Consider the following 18,694-nt stretch of genomic DNA (forward strand, 5'->3'; position numbering starts at 1 on the left):
GAGGGGGTCCGTGGGTGCTGTGGATGAGTGAGGGGTGGGTGCGGGATTACGGCGGTGGGTGGGGGAGGGTGCCGGTGCGGGGATACCGTGGTCGGGGTAGGGCCGGGGGTGCTGCTGCGGCGGGTGGGGGAGGGGCAGGGGTGTGGCGGTGGGGGAGGGGTGGGTGTGGGGATGCTGCGGGCGGTGCGCCAGGGGTGGGGGCGTGAGGGGGTGCGGATGGGGTCTGTAGATGCTGCTGGTGGTGGAGGGGCAGGTACGGGAGCCTGTGGATGAAGGAGGGGGTCTGGAGGTGCTGTGCGTGGGGGAGGGCCGATGTAGTGGGGGTGCGTAGGGGGAGGTGGGGTTGCAGGGGGGGGGGGTGGGTTGTAGAAGTGCTGCGGGTGGGGGAGGTGTGGGTGCGGGATGGGGTATGTAGATGCTGTGGGTGGCTGCAGGGGAGCCGTGGATGGGGGAGGGGGTCCTGAGGTGCTGTGGGTGGTGGTCCAGAGGTGCTGGGGGCGGGGGAGGTCCGCGAATGGGGGGAGGTGTCCATAGATGATGGGGTGGGGGAGGGTCCGGAGGTGCTGTGGGTGGGGGAGTAGCGGCTGCGGGGGTGTGATGGGGGTACGGATGCGGCGCGGGCAGGAGAGGGGCAGATGGGGGAGGGGATCCAAGGGCGCTGTAGGTGGGTGAGGGGTGGGTGTGTGGTTACCGCAGTTGGAGAGGGCCAGCTGTGGTGGTGTTGGGGGTGGTGGAGGAGCAGGTGGGTGGGTGTTGGGGGGGAGGGGAGGGGTGGGTGCAGGGGTGGTGTGGTTGGGTGGGTGATAGGGTGCCACTTTTGCGTGTGCGGTTGGGGGGGTTCTGCAGGTAGGGGAGGGGGTGCTGTGCATAGGGGAGGGGCGGGGGTGCCATGGGTGGGGGCTTGGGAGCAGGGGTGATGCGGGTGTGGGAGGGGCGGGGGGGCTGGGGGAGAGGCTGGTGTGGGAGTGCCGTGGGTGCCGTAGTTGGTGGAGCAGGAGCAGGGGTGCTGCGGATGGGGGAGGGGCGGGTGCAGGAGGGGCAGATGCGGTGGTGGTGCGGGTGGGGTGGAGGGTGCTGGGATGTAGCGGGGGGAGAGGTGGGTATGGGGGTGGGGGAGGGCCGGGGGTGGGGAGTGCTGCAGGTGTGGGAGCTACGGTTGGGGGCGGGAGTGCCGCGGGGGGGGCTGCAGGGGTGGGGGGCGGATGCTGTGGGTGCCGCAGGTGGGGGGCCGCGGGTGTTGGTGCTACTGGTGGGGGAGCATGCGGGAGTGCCGTGGGTGTTGTTGCTACTGGTGGGGGAGCGGGCGGGGGGCCGCGGGTGTTAGTGCTACGGGTGGGTGGGGGGCGAGTGCGGCTGTCAGTAGCCTTCTACTGTATAGTAGCATTTTCCCCTGAACTCTGCGGCAGCTGCAAGACTGAGGCGGTTAGTAAGAGTCCCGCTTACAGTCAGCGGCTGCAGTGTCACCCGACTCCCTGGGAGACACGTCTCTCGCACAGCTACTATACCCAGGCACGTGGCCAGCAGCAGCAACGTCACACCGTGACGTCACCCGGGCACAATACAGCAACACTGCAGCAGCTGGTAGAACAGTGACGTCACCCGGACAATAATACATTAATACTGCTGCAGCATTGCATCACACAGTGACGTCGCCCGTGCGGCTGACAGTGACAGGAACAGTCACATCCCGGACTTACAGTACATGGCCGCGGTGTTGTGACATAGGAGGGAGAGAGAATATCTTCCCGATCCCGAGGGCGCCTGTGTAACGCAGTGGTGGGGCTAGGAGTAGTCACTGGCTATTCTATTTAATGATCCACAATAGGTGAGGGGCGGGAGGCAGGGTGAGATAGGAAACCCGTCCATGTCACTGCCATACCTCCTAACTTTTCTCTTTTTGAAAGAGTGACACACGCGCGGCGAAGCTCCCGGAAAGGGGGCGTGGCCTACGACAAGGGGGCGTGACTTCGCGGGATGACCCGCGATCGCGAGCCACGTCCCCGTTTTCATCACTGAAGGGGCATGCCCAGCGCTCTGTGAGCTGCTGGCATGCCCCCTCTCCCTCTGTCTCCAATGAATAGACGCTGTGCGCATGCGCACAGCGTCTATTCACCGCTGCTCTGCTAAGCAGGGCAGCGAGAGACGGAGCCTCCCAACTGCCCCCACCACCGCGGGACACTGCGGCCCGCGGGTGGGACAGCGGGACAGTCCCCAAAAAACGGGACTGTCCCGCGAAAATCGGGACAGTTGGGAGGTATGTCACTGCTGACTGCAATAATATTGTCATCTGGCTACAGCCGCCCCGAGCACGTGTGTGACAGCTACTGCCGCGGGAGCCCCGGGTACTGGCTGGATATATACAGTGCTGCGGCTGGGGTAGTGTTAGCAGCAGGACAGCGTGTCACCATGTGGTAGCCGCCCCGCGGAGTACAGTGACCAGGAGCCGGCAGCACTGCAGGGAGTGTACGGGGAGGAGAGAGACGGGAGTGGGCGGAGACAGGGAGGAGACTGGGCGGGCTGAGGGAGGGGACTGTTTCTGGTAGATCTGTGACTGTGACTCCGCCCAGCGTGACGGGCAGGCACAGAGTCACAGATGTAGCCAAATATATAGGAGATAGCCCTTTCACACAGAGCTGAGAACGCGGGTTATTGCAAGCTGGCGCAAGGTGTCAAAGAGTCAACACTGGTCTTGCATCCTGGACTCAACTCTGATTCTGACCAGAGTTATTCCCGTGTCCGACCCAAATCGGTTGCAGTGTGAAAGGCAGACCTGGGTAATTGATTACCCGGGTCATTTATTACACGGGTCATGCCTAAAAGGCAGCTGATTATCTGGCTCAGGAGCGACTGGAGATGACATCATCTGGAAGCGGCCTATGTGAGCGACAACAACTCAGGTCCCGGTGTCTGATTTAGAAATGTATAATAGAAAGGTTAAGTAGGGTCGTTAGGACAACCTAATGACCGTCGACCTAATGACTGTATCCCTAATAAACTGAGTGGTATATAGTATTTACAGTATCAAACAAATCGTCACCCACCACACCCAAAGCACAGACTATAGGGGTAAGTAAGGCATTGGGAATTCCTGTGAGCCTTATTGCCCTCAATACCCTATCCCAGGATAAACCACGTATTCTTAGTATATATGAAAGTTTCCACTTCAACGTCCTTTCCCCATGAAGCATAAAAGTGCTGTTTCCAGCCTGATTCCGATAGTCGTCACGAAGGACAAACTCTTGGAATGTTTCTTTGAGCTCCGGAATAATTACTCCTGAAATTGGACACGTTCCACGTCTCCAATAAAACATTATCTAATTTGTTATGCTGCTTTTAATATCTTTGACCTAGATCCTGCTTAATAAGGAAATCCAAATGCACTAGTGAATCAGGTGCGGGACGGCGGATTAGGGTCTCTCTGGGCCCGTTCTGCAGAAATCACCGACGGCTTAAATGCTGAGCTGGCTCTTGTAAGTTGACTCCGCTGCAAACCACTGACCTAAATCAAACTTAAGTGTCTATCACTAATCGCAGGAATATTAATCTTTCCGGCTAATTAGATGTTACTACTCATTCCGTGTCCTTGCTGGAAAATGACTCATGAAAAATGAGACTTATTACAGGATCATTCCTTCTCCCGACAACGCAGGGAGTTCTGAGCACTAAGAAGAGTTTAAGGATAATACCGAGGAAGAAAGTACGTTAGCGCCGGCTACTGAAGACCGAGATGGGCGAGTGTTGGGCGCGGCGTTATTCTGCTGTATGCTCAGTAAGGGAGCTTAACGGTGCAGATAACCAAAAAAAGTTTTTATTGTTTGAAGGGGTGTTTTGTCAGCATTCATCTTACTGGCATTTATAATGTTGACATGAGAATGACGATATGGTTGAAATGTCTGCATGCAGCATGTTTAGAAGGATTAGAATGTCGCAAAACATCCCTAGGGGTCTAGCGGTGACTCACCTGGTATGCTGGTCAGAGGTGTATCCTGGGTCCGGCAGTAAGATGATGAGGACTAATCCTAACCACTAACCCTCACCTTTACTGCCTAACACTAACCTCCCCTACTGCAGCCTAATACCCCTAACCCTCCCCTTACTGCCTAACCCTAACCTCCCCTCCTGCAGCCTAACTGTCCCCCTAGTGTCTAACCTTAACCTCCCATATCCTGACCCTAACCCTCCCCCTTGTGCCTAACCATCTGCTGTCATTGCCTACCCCTCCTCCTGGTGCCTTGCCTTACCCTCCCCTCCTGCAGCCTAACCCTTCCCCTAGTACCTAACCCAATCCTCCCCTCCCGCAGTCTAACCCTTCCCCTAGTGCCTAACCCAATCCTCCCCTCCCGCAGTCTCACCCTAACCCTAGTGCCTAACCCTAACCTCCCCTACTGCAGCCTAACACCCCCAAACCCTTCCCTTGGTTCCTAACCTCACCTACTGCAGCATAGCCTAACCCTAACCTTCCCTCCCAGATCCTGACCCCAACCCTCCCCCTAGTGCCTAACCATCTGCTGCCATTGCCTAACCCTAATCTCCACTTCTGCAGCCTAAAACCGTCTAACCCTCCGCTTAGTGCCTAACCTCCCCTACTACAGCCTAATCCTCCCCCTAGTTCCTAACCCCACTCCCACAGCCTAACTCTAGTCCCTAACACTCTGCTGATGGAGCCTAACCCTAAACCCCCCCCGAGTACCTAACCTCCTCCACAGACTAACCCTAGTCCCTAACCCTAACCTCCCCTCCCTCAGCATAACCCTAAACCTCAACCTAGTGCCTAACCTCCTCTACTGAAGCCTAACCCTGGTCCCAACCCTCACCACCAGCAGTCTAATCCTCCCCCTAGTGCCTAACCCTAACCTCACCACCCGCAGTCTAATACTCCCCCTAGTGCCTAACCCTAACCTCACCACCCGCAGTCTAATGCTAGCCCTACCCCTAGTGCCTAACCCTAACCTCACCACCCGCAGTCTAATGCTAGCCCTACCCCTAGTGCCTAACCTTAACCTCACCACCCGCAGTCTAATCCTCCCCTAGTGCCTAACCCTAACCTCACCACCCGCAGCCTAATCCTCCCCTACTGCCTAACCCTAACCTCACCACCCACAGGCTAATCCTATTCTGGGATCATTAGCCATTACTGAGGGAACTGACTACAACAAATAGATTTTATTTTATTTTTATTTTGGGGGCATAGCAGTGTAGACGAGAGCACATGAAGCACTATGTAGGTATAGTCCCAACAAACATGTAAAATGGTTAAAAATGTATATAATGCAAGTACTTGTGTGTACAATATACTGTATACTGCAGGTAATTATTATTTGGGAGAAGAAACTCCCGGGTAATGTCAGTCACATGGGAGAGGTTTATTTCCTCTGCTGTATTGTATGGACAGTGGAGATTTTGTAACCAAAATCAGGTGAATACACGAGAGTATGTACTGTATAGTTGAGAATTTGTTAATCTCTCCTAGAACTGTTCTTATAAATGCCATTATATCTACAAAAAAATGTAAAAACAAACACAAACCATTTTTAATTACACTTTTAATTGAATCAAAGATTTAAACTTGTCAAATCTGCGAGACAGACCAACATGGCTGCCCCAACACGTCTGGATCCACAACAGGGGTTCTCCCTCTTTTATGGTACGTTAAAAACAGGAAACTGTTATTTGGGGGGGAAGGGGGGGGCAGGGGGTTCTCGATTCCACTTTACAGCTCTCCACCTCCCGAGGTTCCGTCTTAGATGAGGAGCATCTCGGGTTTCTTTGGCTTCATTTTATTTTAAGATGTTTTCATCAACAAAAGAGTTAAAGAGCGTTGCCGAAAACTGAACCCTCTGCAGTTCCTCCGCCTGCTCCCCCTGGATTTGTTTAAGCAGATGGATGGATTTGTCGCACACAACACAAATAAAATCATGTTTGTGAGTTTGCATAATCTCATTTAACATTTTATGCCATTTCCTGAACATCATAATCCACAGACGTAATAAAAGAAAACAACACTACTTTATGTGGCACAGCTGCGTACCAAACTCCTCTCTACCTGGATCAGACCCGTGCTCTGAGTTTTCCGATATACTGCGGCGGCTCTCCCTGCTATGTACTGACAAACAGCTTCATTAACATTTAGGAAATACAATATTTCTAGTGGGAAGTTCTAAGTCTTCTGCTTGATCAGCGCACACAGACGCGATTGGCAGGACGGGATTTGTTATACAATGGTGGGTGGTAGTATTGTATTTTCAAACACACCTACATTTGCAACTGGAGAATAGATACCATGGGGTATATTTACTAAAATTCGATTTTGGAAGAGGCTTTATGAATCTTCCAAATCGATTGAAATCGATTCTATTTGGTCTTTCTAAACTTTTTTAATTTTACCTTATTCATTTAAAATCGATTTTTCAGTTGATTTTAAAATCAAAGTTGATATTGATTCATGTTTAGAAGGGTTTCAGAATTGAATCTATGAAATCCCTACCTAAATCAAACCTCAAATCCCCATTGAAATCCCGGGCCAAATAGAATGTAAAATTGAATAGATCACCCTCATTGCTTCCTATTGGTCCAAATGTATCACATGCTCAATAATTAAAGGGGAAACACACTCATTACATTGTTTTATACATGAAAATATATATTTAATTTTTTTATTAATTTTTGCGCGATTATGCAATAGACGGCAGCTGAGCAAAAAGACGATTTTAGCAAATTTTTACATAAAAATATGCATTTTGTAAAAAATAGTATTAGAAACAAACAAACATGCATTCTGACAAGGATTGGGTGTTCATATGTGCCTCTATATTAAAAAAATTACAATTACTGCTGTCTTATGCAACAACCATCCCTCTGCAATTTGTCTAACAAGATTTAAGACAGACAGGGATGAGTTGGTGAGGATGTAAGCAACATGGGCAGAATAAGATAGGTACTTACTTTACTCTTGTTTTTGGGTAATTTCTTCATAATTTACTGTAAATTTGCCAATATTGTGCTCTGGTGCTATCTTTTGCATATTTGTTTTTTTCCTAAAAGTCTAAAGGCAACCCCAGAAGATCAAGTGATAAATTAAGAAATTCATGCAGGGAGAAGAGGTCGACAGCTAACATCAGGGCATGCGAGGGAGAGGGAGCCAGTAATTAATGCACTGGTCCCTTTTAAAGAACAAAAACAAAAACAATTTAAGTAAATGAACTGTTTGTGTAAAAATCTCATCTGCTAAGCATCGGACCACTGCATTAGGAAGATGCACACTTAGGGTAATTCCTGGGCAGATGAACAGGGGGTTTATATCTTGACTCAGTGACTGAATGTTTGCTGACATCAGGATGAACCATGTGTATGGAGCAATAGAGGGGGTCAGGCAATCAAGATGCTGAGATCTGGTACAGGTAAAGGAGGGTTCTCATGAGATAATGCAGGCAGCTCACTGGTTCCCATATAATCGAGAACAAGAGGTTAGCGAGACCCTTATATTATGCACCTGATATAGAGATAAGAAAAGTTCCTGAAAGTTTAGCCTGGGGTCTCACCAAATAAAGGACTAGGCATTGTAATAATGAGATTTATGGGTGGAATGAAGGACTATGGTAATCTGAATGGAGCATGGAGCTCTATGACATAAGCAATGTACAGTATGCAGCACTGCAATGCAGAATTCTCAAATTTGAATAAGTAAATGAGATGAAGCATTGAGGTGTTAAAATTGAGGGAGGGGTGCTGTGCGCAAGGGTGCCCAGGTCATTCGCTGGGCCTGGGTGATACTGAGGGGGTATGGCCAAATCTAGCCCCACCACCTCCAGAAAAACACATGTAAAAATACGATTTGCCACCCTAAGCAATAGGCATGGTCCTCCACTGGACCCCTACAACAGAAACATGGGCCCAAAACACATTTTAATTTTAAAAATATTATTATTATTATTATTATTATTATTATTATTATTATTATATTTATTGTTCTATTTGGTGCCATTGTGTCTTAATATTATATTTTCAAAAAGTGTCATCAGTAGAGATTTTTTTTTCTTTTTTTTTCTTCACTTTTGCCTCTCTTTTTTTTTTCCTCCTAGATCTCTGATGTGTTCATTAATAAACTTAATCAGGACATGGTTCATTTCGAGCTGAAACCCGGAGTCCGTATTATGGTGCACGCGGCCCATTTAACCGCAGGTACACGGAGTGTGTAGAACTTTTCAGTGTTTTGTTATAATAAATATTATTATTGTGCAGTCTGGAATTGTAAAAAAAAAAAAAAAAAATTGAAAAAATTACTATCGGGACCTAATACCCAGTAATAATAATAAGTAATAGCGTAACATAATTAACCTTAATATTAAGAATGAATATTATGTTCCAGTTTCTGCTATTATCATAAATGATTAACCTTTATCTGGCAGGTAAAGCTCTAGCTTGCAAAGAAATACATCCCGTTGTTTGTCTGACTTTTATTGATATTTTGAATTATTTTATTGATGTTTTGAATTATTTTATCTAATATGTGTTTCTCCAATGCAAATATTCTTGAACTGTAATGATGTTACCGGGCAACAGTAAGATTGTGCACAAACTGATACAAATTTAATTTGTATCACAAATCACTTTTAGTGAGCAGTCTACATCTGATCCTTTAGTGGTGAGAATCTTGTACATTCTTCTCTATGATCTGTAGGTATTAAGTAAGAATTGTATAGCAAAGTGTGAGAATAAGTGTGAGGGCTCGGGACGAGGGGACTGATTATTGTATAGACATTGACTGTACTGTAGGAGAAATATCCTTATCATGATTTGAATAACAAGAAGAAATGATACAGATGTGTCCTCACTTACTGGTTGTACTTACGTCATCTGGTGTGAGGCTCCTGGCGTAACTGAGACGCTTCCAGAGGTGAAGTGTACGGTATTTTTCATTCAGTTTTGTGTCTCAGTCCCATCTCAGGGCTGCGCACAGGAATACGTTCTACAAACGTACAAAGTCACAGATAAGGCACAATGGAACTTGGCCTGAGTAAAAGCTGTGGCCACTGCACTGGAACCCTTCTTACAGATTCAGACTCAAGGCCCAAAGGTTTGCGAGCCAATCCAGTGGTGGGTGGAGTTGCCATGCTCTGGAGCCGCAGTGCGCACGTGCTGCAATGCACTGTCTGGGAAGCTGCAACTAGTTGGGACGGGAAGGTTAGTCATTTTAAAAAATGGGAGCGTCTGCCCTGTTTTCTGGTCTTTTTAAGGCCAGGTTTTCAGGCGGCCATTCTGAGTAAACTTAGGCTTACTCAGGTGGCTAATGGCTGCCCCATGGGGATCTGAGTCTGCGTCTTTGGACGCGGCACTTGAACCTGCAGTGCCGGCAGCGGGTGTCTCCTGCGGTATTAGCATTTCTCTAACGTCCTAAGTGGATGCTGGGGACTCCGTCAGGACCATGGGGAATAGCGGCTCCGCAGGAGACAGGGCACAAAAGTAAAAGCTTTAGGATCAGGTGGTGTGCACTGGCTCCTCCCCCTATGACCCTCCTCCAAGCCTCAGTTAGATTTTTGTGCCCGGCCGAGAAGGGTGTAATCTAGGTGGCTCTCCTAAAGAGCTGCTTAGAGTAAAAGTTTGTTAGGTTTTTTATTTTCAGTGAGTCCTGCTGGCAACAGGCTCACTGCTACGAGGGACTTAGGGGAGAGAAGTGAACTCACCTGCGTGCAGGATGGATTGGCTTCTTAGGCTACTGGACACCATTAGCTCCAGAGGGAGTCGGAACACAGGTCTCACCCTGGGGTTCGTCCCGGAGCCGCGCTGCCGACCCCCCTTGCAGATGCCGAAAAGTGAAGAGGTCCAGAAACGGCGGCAGAAGACTCTTCAGTCTTCATAAGGTAGCGCACAGCACTGCAGCTGTGCGCCATTGTTGTCAGCACACTTCATAGCAGCGGTCACTGAGGGTGCAGGGCGCTGGGGGGGGGCGCCCTGGGCAGCAATGATAGTACCTTATTCTGGCTAAAAATACATCACATATAGCCCCTGGGGGCTATATGGATGTATTTAACCCCTGCCAGGTCTCAGAAAAACGGGAGAAGAAGCCCGCCGAAAAGGGGGCGGGGCCTATTCTCCTCAGCACACAGCGCCATTTTCCCTCACAGAAATGCTGGTGGGAAGGCTCCCAGGCTCTCCCCTGCACTGCACTACAGAAACAGGGTTAAAACAGAGAGGGGGGGCACTTATTTGGCGATATGTATATATATATTAAAATGCTATAAGGGAAAAACACTTATATAAAGGTTGTCCCTGTATAATTATAGCGTTTTTGGTGTGTGCTGGCAAACTCTCCCTCTGTCTCCCCAAAGGGCTAGTGGGGTCCTGTCCTCTATCAGAGCATTCCCTGTGTGTGTGCTGTGTGTCGGTACGTGTGTGTCGACATGTATGAGGACGATGTTGGTGAGGAGGCGGAGCAATTGCCTGAAATGGTGATGTCACTCTCTAGGGAGTCGACACCGGAATGGATGGCTTATTTAAGGAATTACGTGATAATGTCAACACGCTGCAAGGTCGGTTGACGACATGAGACGGCCGGCAAACAAATTAGTACCTGTCCAGGCGTCTCAAATACCGTCAGGGGCTGTAAAACGCTCATTTACCTCAGTCGGTCGACACAGACACGGACACTGACTCCAGTGTCGACGGTGAAGAAACAAACGTATTTTCCTTTAGGGCCACACGTTACATGTTAAGGGCAATGAAGGAGGTGTTACATATTTCTGATACTACAAGTACCACAAGAAGGGTATTATGTGGGGTGTGAAAAAACTACCTGTAGTTTTTCCTGAATCAGATAAATTAAATGAAGTGTGTGATGATGCGTGGGTTTCCCCCGATAGAAAATTATTGGCGGTATACCCTTTCCCGCCAGAAGTTAGGGCGCGTTGGGAAACACCCTTTAGGGTGGATAAGGCGCTCACACGCTTATCAAAACAAGTGGCGTTACCGACTCCAGATAGGGCCGCCCTCAAGGAGCCAGCTGAGAGGCTGGAAAATATCCTTAAAAGGTATATACACACATACTGGTGTTATACTGCGACCAGCGATCGCCTCAGCCTGGATGTGCAGCGCTGGGGTGGCTTGGTCGGATTCCCTGACTGAAAATATTGATACCCTTGACAGGGACAGTATTTTATTGACTATAGAGCATTTAAAGGATGCATTTCTATATATGCGAGATGCACAGAGGGATATTTGCACTCTGGCATCAAGAGTAAGTGCGATGTCCATATCTGCCAGAAGATGTTTATGGACACGACAGTGGTCAGGTGATGCAGATTCCAAACGGCACATGGAAGTATTGCCGTATAAAGGGGAGGAGTTATTTGGGGTCGGTCCATCGGACCTGGTGGCCTCGGCAACAGCTGGAAAATCCACCTTTTTTACCCCAAATCACATCTCAGCAGAAAAAGACACCGTCTTTTCAGCCTCAGTCCTTTCGTCCCCATAAGGGCAAGCGGGCAAAAGGCCAGTCATATCTGCCCAGGGATAGAGGAAAGGGAAGAAGACTGCAGCAGGCAGCCCATTCCCAGGAACAGAAGCCCTCCACAGCTTCTGCCAAGTCCTCAGCATGACGCTGGGGCCGTACAAGCGGACTCAAGTGCGGTGGGGGGTCGTCTCAAGAGTTTCAGCGCGTAGTGGGCTCACTCGCAAGTGGACCCCCGGATCCTACAAGTAGTATCCCAGGGGTACAGACTGGAAATTCGAGACGTCTCCCCCTCGCAGGCTCCTGATGTCTGCTTTACCAACGTCTTCCTCCGACAGGGAGGCAGTATTGGAAACAATTCACAAGCTGTATTCCCAGCAGGTGATAATCAAAGTACCCCTCCTACAACAAGGAAAGGGGTATTATTCCACACTATATTGTGGTACTGAAGCCAGACGGCTCGGTGAGACCTATTCTAAATGGGAAATCTTTGAACACTTACATACAAAGGTTCAAATCAAGATGGAGTCACTCAGAGCAGTGATAGCGAACCAGGAAGAAGGGGACTATATGGTGTCCCTGGACATCAAGGATGCTTACCTCCATGTCCCAAATTGCCCTTCTCACCAAGGGTACCTCAGGTTCGTGGTACGGAACTGTCACTATCAGTTTCAGACGCTGCCGTTTGGATTGTCCACGGCACCCCGGGTCTTTACCAAAGTAATGGCCAAAATGATGATTCTTCTTCAAAGAAAAGGCGTCTTAATTATCCCTTACTTGGACGATCTCCTGATAAGGGCAAGGTCCAGAGAACAGTTGGAAGTCGGAGTAGCACTATCTTAAGTAGTTCTACGACAGCACGGGTGGATTCTAAATATCCAAAATCACAGCCGTTTCCGACGACACGTCTGCTGTTCCTAGGGATGGTTCTGGACACAGTCCAGAAAAAGGTGTTTCTCCCGGAGGAGAAAGCCAGGGAGTTATCCGAGCTAGTCAGGAACCTCCTAAAACCAGGAAAAGTGTCAGTGCATCATTGCACAAGAGTCCTGGGAAAAATGGTGGCTTATTACGAAGCGATTCCATTCGGCAGATTCCACGCAAGAACTTTTCAGTTGGATCTGCTGGACAAATGGTCCGGATCGCATTTTCAGATGCATCAGCGGATAACCCTATCTCCAAGGACAAGGGTGTCTCTCCTGTGGTGGTTACAGAGTGCTCATCTTCTAGAGGGCCGCAGATTCGGCATTCAGGATTGGATGCTGGTGACCACGGAGGCCAGCCTGAGAGGCTGGGGAGCAGTCACACAGGGAAAAAATTTCCAGGGAGTGTGATCAAGTCTGGAGATTTTTCTCCACATAAATATACTGGAGCTAAGGGCAATTTACAATGCTCTAAGCTTAGCAAGACCTCTGCTTCAAGGTCAGCCAGTATTGATCCAGTGGGACAACATCACGGCAGTCGCCCATGTAAACAGACAGGGCGGCACAAGAAGCAGGAGGGCAATGGCAGAAACTGCAAGGATTTTTCGCTGGGCGGAAAATCATGTGATAGCACTGTCAGCAGTGTTCATTCCGGGAGTGGACAACTGGGAAGCAGACTTCCTCAGCAGGCACAACCTCCACCCGGGAGAGTGGGGACTTCATCGGGAAGTCTTCCACATGATTGTGAACCGTTGGAAAAGACCAAAGGTGGACATGATGGCGTCTCGCCTGAACAAAAAACTGGACAAGTATTGCGCCAGGTCAAAAGACCCTCAGGCAATAGCTGTGGACGTTTCTGGTAACACCGTGGGTGTACCAGTCGGTGTATGTCTTCCCTCCTCTGCTTCTCATACCCAAGGTATTGAGAATTATAAGACGTAGAGGAGTAAGAACTATACTCGTGGCTCCGGATGGGCCAAGAAGGACTTGGTACCCGGAACTTCAAGAGATGCTCACAGAGGACTCATGGCCTCTGCCGCTAAGAAGGGACTTGCTTCAGCAAGTACCATGTCTGTTCCAAGACTTACCGCGGCTGCGTTTGACAGCATGGCGGTTGAACGCCGGATCCTAAGGGAAAAAGGCATTCCGGAAGAGGTCATTCCTACCCTGGTCAAAGCCAGGAAGGAGGTGACCGCACAACATTATCACCACATGTGGCGAAAATATGTTGCGTGGTGTGAGGCCAGGAAGGCCCATGAAGAAATTTCAACTCGGTCGTTTTCTGCATTTCCTGCAAACAGGAGTGTCTATGGGCCTCAAATTGGGGTCCATTAAGGTTCAAATTTCGGCCCTGTCGATTTCTTCCAGAAAGAATTGGCTTCAGTTCCTGAAGTCCAGAAGTTTGTCAAGGGAGTACTGCATATACAACCCCCTTTTGTGCCTCCAGTGGCACTGTGGGATCTCAACGTAGTTCTGGGATTCCTAAAATCACATTGGTTTAAACCGCTCAAATCTGTGGATTTGAAATATCTCACAGGGAAAGTGACCATGCTGTTGGCCCTGGCCTCGGCCAGGCGAGTGTCAGAATTGGCGGCGTTTGTCTCAAAAAAGCCCATATCTGATTGTCCATTCGGACAGGGCAGAGCTGCGGACTCATCCCCAGTTTCTTCCTAAGGTGGTGTCAGTGTTTCACCTGAACCAGCTTATTGTGGTACCTGCGGCTACTAGGGACTTGGAGGACTCCAAGTTGCTAGATGTTGTCAGGGCCCTGAAAATATAGTTTCCAGGACGGCTGGAGTCAGGAAAACTGACTTGCTGTTATCCTGTATGCACCCAACAAACTGGGTGCTCTTGCTTCTAAGCAGACGATTGCTAGTTGGATGTGTAGTACAATTCAGCTTGCACATTCTGTGGCAGGCCTGCCACAGCCAAAATATGTAAATGCCCATTCCACAAGGAAGGTGGGCTCATCTTGGGCGGCTGCCCGAGGGGTCTCGGCTTTACAACTTTGCCGAGCTGATACTTGATCAGGGGCACACCCTGACTGAGGAGGACCTGGAGTTCTCTCATTCGGTGCTGCAGAGTCATCCGCACTCTCCCGCCCGTTTGGGAGCTTTGGTATAATCCCCATGGTCCTGACGGAGTCCCCAGCATCCACTTAGGACGTTAGAGAAAATAAGAATTTACTTACCGATAATTCTATTTCTCGTAGTCCGTAGTGGATGCTGGGCGCCCATCCCAAGTGCGGATTGTCTGCAATATTTGTACATAGTTATTGTTACAAAAATCGGGTTATTATTGTTGTGAGCCATCTTTTCAGAGGCTCCGCTGTTATCATGCTGTTAACTGGGTTCAGATCACAGGTTGTACAGTGTGATTGGTGTGGCTGGTATGAGTCTTACCCGGGATTCAAAATCCTTCCTTATTGTGTACGCTCGTCCGGGCACAGTATCCTAACTGAGGCTTGGAGGAGGGTCATAGGGGGAGGAGCCAGTGCACACCACCTGATCCTAAAGCTTTTACTTTTGTGCCCTGTCTCCTGCAGAGCCGCTATTCCCCATGGTCCTGACGGAGTCCCCAGCATCCACTACGGACTACGAGAAATAGAATTATCGGTAAGTAAATTCTTATTTTTCTCCGGCAGGGTCCACAGGTTATCCACAGGATAACATTGGGATATGATGACGCGACAGCGGATTTGCACCAATCGATCAAAGCTTTCGGTCTCCCAGAATGCAACGGGCCCGTCCATATATCCCCGCCTCATAGCCCAGGCAAATCAGTTGTTTTTTGTTTGGTGCGGCAGGAGCCGGACCATGGTCAAGAAGGCTGCTGGCTTTTTTGCAGCCATAAGCTTTTTTAATTTTATTTTTATAGTCTTACTATTTTTTTGAGCGAACTATCTAAAAGGCGTCTTATACATACCTTAGAAAGAGTTGCTCCAACTATTCCTCGCCGGGTCGCGACAACGCTTACCCACGAGTACAGTGCTGTTTCGGCGGGTCTCTGTGTCGAATGTACTAGCAAGTCCAGCAAACGTTACCAGGCTGGGGCCTGAGCACGGGGAGAAGGTAAGGCATCGGTTCCACTTAGAGGCGGAACACGGACACAGCCACACTGTTTTGAGAGGAGACTACCAAAAAGTCGCTGACGTGGCTGCCACCTAGGGTGCACCAGCGCTAGGCCCTGTGGATCATAGGCTACAGGCATAGTATGAGGCCGCGATCCCTAGGGTTGATGTCAGCAGTGGGGAGTCAGATGATCCCCTGGTCACCCCTCCCCCCCTCGGTTCATGACCAGTTTCCTCCGAGTCTCCCGCCATGAACTGATTTACCACTTCTATCTGAGACGCTGTGTATCTAAGGGGACCCAGTCGCAGCATAGGCGGCTGTGTGACTGGTGCGTCAGTGTTCACTTGGGCATCTGTGTTCACTGTAGGTTCACGGGGCGAGTGTGTACACTATTAGCGTCTGGATCCACTCAGTGTTCGCTAACGTATTGATCGATCCTGGAAGCAAGGTATGTCTCCCTGTATCCCACTGAGTCGGATAATACAGCACTAAGTCTCTATCTACCTTTGAGTATGAATAGTTGGATAAGTGCCAGATGCATATGAGTCTGATAACTATCGCTGTTTTTTTCTTTCGCTGTGCGACTGAATACGGCTAAATCCTGTATAAGGTAATGCAGAAATATGTTTTCCTACATAATTGAAATGTATTTGTAACTGTTCATATGTGCTCATATTGCCTATTATACTAATGTATAACCTGTGACTGATTGCTAGTTTTTCTGTGTATTCGGATCCTCAATGCTGGTGCAAAGCAGGGTAGGGTCGGATTGTGTGTCACTTTAACAAATTTTAAAGTGATTACAGTCTCAAATTGTGTAGTAACACTGTACAAGTATGTGACTTATTTATCATGTCTAAGAGCGGCAAGAGTGAGGAAAATACACTTTCCACAGCAGCACCAACACTCATTTCATGTTTGTCTTGTGAAGCTGGGTTAACCTATTAGGATCTTGTTCAAAGGGATTATGTGCAAAATGTTTTAGTTGGCACCAAAGTCTTTTAAATAACTGAGGCAAGCACAGGTACTAGTTGAACCTTCATGGGCTACTTTGCACAGACATTATCCAATAAGGTTGAGCAGATAATGCCAGCTCCTATAGCAGGTATAGGTTACCCTATTAACCCTTACATGCAACATTCATTCTGAGGTTTATCCACCTCAGGAATTGGCAGCCTCTCAACAAAAGCAGGCTGAAAGACTGGTGGAAAGTAAATCACATTAACATGATACAACATCTTCACAGTCTACACATGTTTTACTGTAGATGAGGATTCGTTAGAGGATGAGGACTCATTGCACTTCAGAGGAAGGTATCAGCTCAGTGGACATACATGAGCTGATTAGTGCTATGTAAGCCATTCTATCCTTAGAAGAGGAAGCAGAGCCTGTGTTAAAAACTAAGGCAACTGTGTTTAAATGTCCCAAAACAGCTGATGGAAATTACGCAAGGGGTTTGGGTTACGCCCAGTAAGACGTTAGAATTCCAAGAAATGGAATTCCAGTTATCCTCGTCCTGCTGGGGACTGTTTAAAAAAGGGTGGTGGCTCCCAAAGTAGATTTGCATGTCATAGATTGGTGCAAAAATATACATTACTTTCAACATAAATAAATGATGTCACAGATAGGAGAGCCGATGGTTTTCTAAAACCATTTTTTTCCTTGTCTTCTGCAATCATTAGACCAGCCATGGCTTCAGCCTGGATGGCGTAACCAGTGGCAGCCTGTGCTGATGCATTGAAGGAGGATCTTTCGATGGCATTTAGGGAGCAAAAATCCCATATTGCACATATCAAACAGACAGCGATAAGCGGACCTGGATATGGGTAAAATTGGCTCTCAGGCTTCAGCTTCAGCAGTTGCAGCTCGCAGAGCGGGTTGGCTACTGTATGTACATGGTAAATTGACTCAGAATCCAGGAAGGTTCTTAAGTCTTATCTTTGTTTACTGGAGATATTCCTTTTGGTAAAGAATTAAACAGTATTTTGGAGTCAGAAGCAGTCTCCAAGAAAGTGACGTTTTCCTTTCACACATAAATTCAAGAATTCGGAATCAAGGAAAAGCAAAAGGAAAGAGTAATGGCAAACAGTCCCAATCTAACAAGTCTGGTAAGACTAAAAGTTATTGGGCTACCAGAGGATCGGTTTTCAAATCTGAAGATAAGCCATCAGCCTGAGGGTGCGGGTCTCCACCTGGGGGAATGCAGGGTGGATGGCTGACTTCTTCAGTTTGCACAGATCTGGCAGCAGTCTACTACAGATGCCTGGGTGCAAGAAGCAGTATCTCAAGGTTAGGATCTACAGCCACACCACACTGGACATGCCCAATCTTATCTGATCTTGGAAGCTAAGCATTGTTGTTCCTGGTTAGTACTTGGATGGTAAACCACCTGGGAATACCAGGTATTGTAGGTGTTTTCAAGAAACACCCTCATTAAAAGTTGTATCAGCCCTTCTTCAGTGGAAGCAAGAGGCAGTTCAGGAGTAGCTTTAGTCAGGAGTTATAATTCCAGTTCCTCCTGCACAACGAGGACAAGATTTTTATTCCAACCTGTTTTTAGTCCAGAAGCCAAATGGGTCATTCCAGCCCATACTCAATCTTTAAAGCGCTGAACAAGTACTTTTGGATGCCTCGGGTTTCATATGGAGACTTTATGTTCCATTATTTTGGCCATGGAGCCTGAGGATTTTATTGTATCCCTGGATATCCAGGATGCTCATCTACATGTTCCTATAGCACTGTTCCATCAGTGCTATGTCGGGTTTGCTATCCTCCAGCATCAGTTTCAGTTTCAGACCCTACCATTTGGACTGGGCACAGCTCCCAGAGTATTCACCAAAATTATGGTGTGGTGGCATCTTATCTCCCTTAGCAGGGGATAAGGATTTAAAAGAATCCATACCTTGACGTTTTATTAATCCTGACAGAGTCTCAGGAATTGTTCATTGTCATCTGCAATAGACAACAGCTTGTTACAAAAATACGGTTGGCTCATAAATTGGGCAAAGTCGTCTCTGGTTCCATCACAAAGGATGACTCACTTGGGGGCTGTGTTGGAATTGGGTTTTCCGACAGTAATTTTACCTCTGAACAAAATAGCCAAAATTCACTTAAGGATTCAGGAGTAATGCATGTGATGGGTTTGATGGTGTAGACATTCAACATGATGGAGTATACTCAGTTCCACTCTATACATCTGCAACATCTGATTCTTTCCAAGTGGAAAAGTTTTTCATCAGACAATAAAAGCGCAGATTATG

At 48.3% G+C, this 18,694-nt stretch overlaps 1 protein-coding gene and 1 pseudogene across 1 annotated transcript in view; both read left to right on the top strand.

The window, feature by feature from the left end:
• Positions 1-18,694, top strand: part of LOC135057441 (VPS10 domain-containing receptor SorCS1-like) — a 675,310-nt gene that overhangs the window by 604,776 nt on the left and 51,840 nt on the right. Inside the window, exon 25 of the mRNA XM_063963334.1 lies at positions 8,079-8,178. Within this exon, the coding sequence (XP_063819404.1) occupies positions 8,079-8,178 (100 nt within the window). The remainder of the gene's footprint in view (positions 1-8,078; positions 8,179-18,694) is intronic.
• LOC134897368 (5S ribosomal RNA) lies at positions 17,730-17,848 on the top strand (annotated as a pseudogene).

The sequence above is a fragment of the Pseudophryne corroboree genome, chromosome 3 (genome assembly GCF_028390025.1).
Source record: "Pseudophryne corroboree isolate aPseCor3 chromosome 3, aPseCor3.hap2, whole genome shotgun sequence".
Lineage (NCBI taxonomy): Eukaryota > Metazoa > Chordata > Amphibia > Anura > Myobatrachidae > Pseudophryne > Pseudophryne corroboree.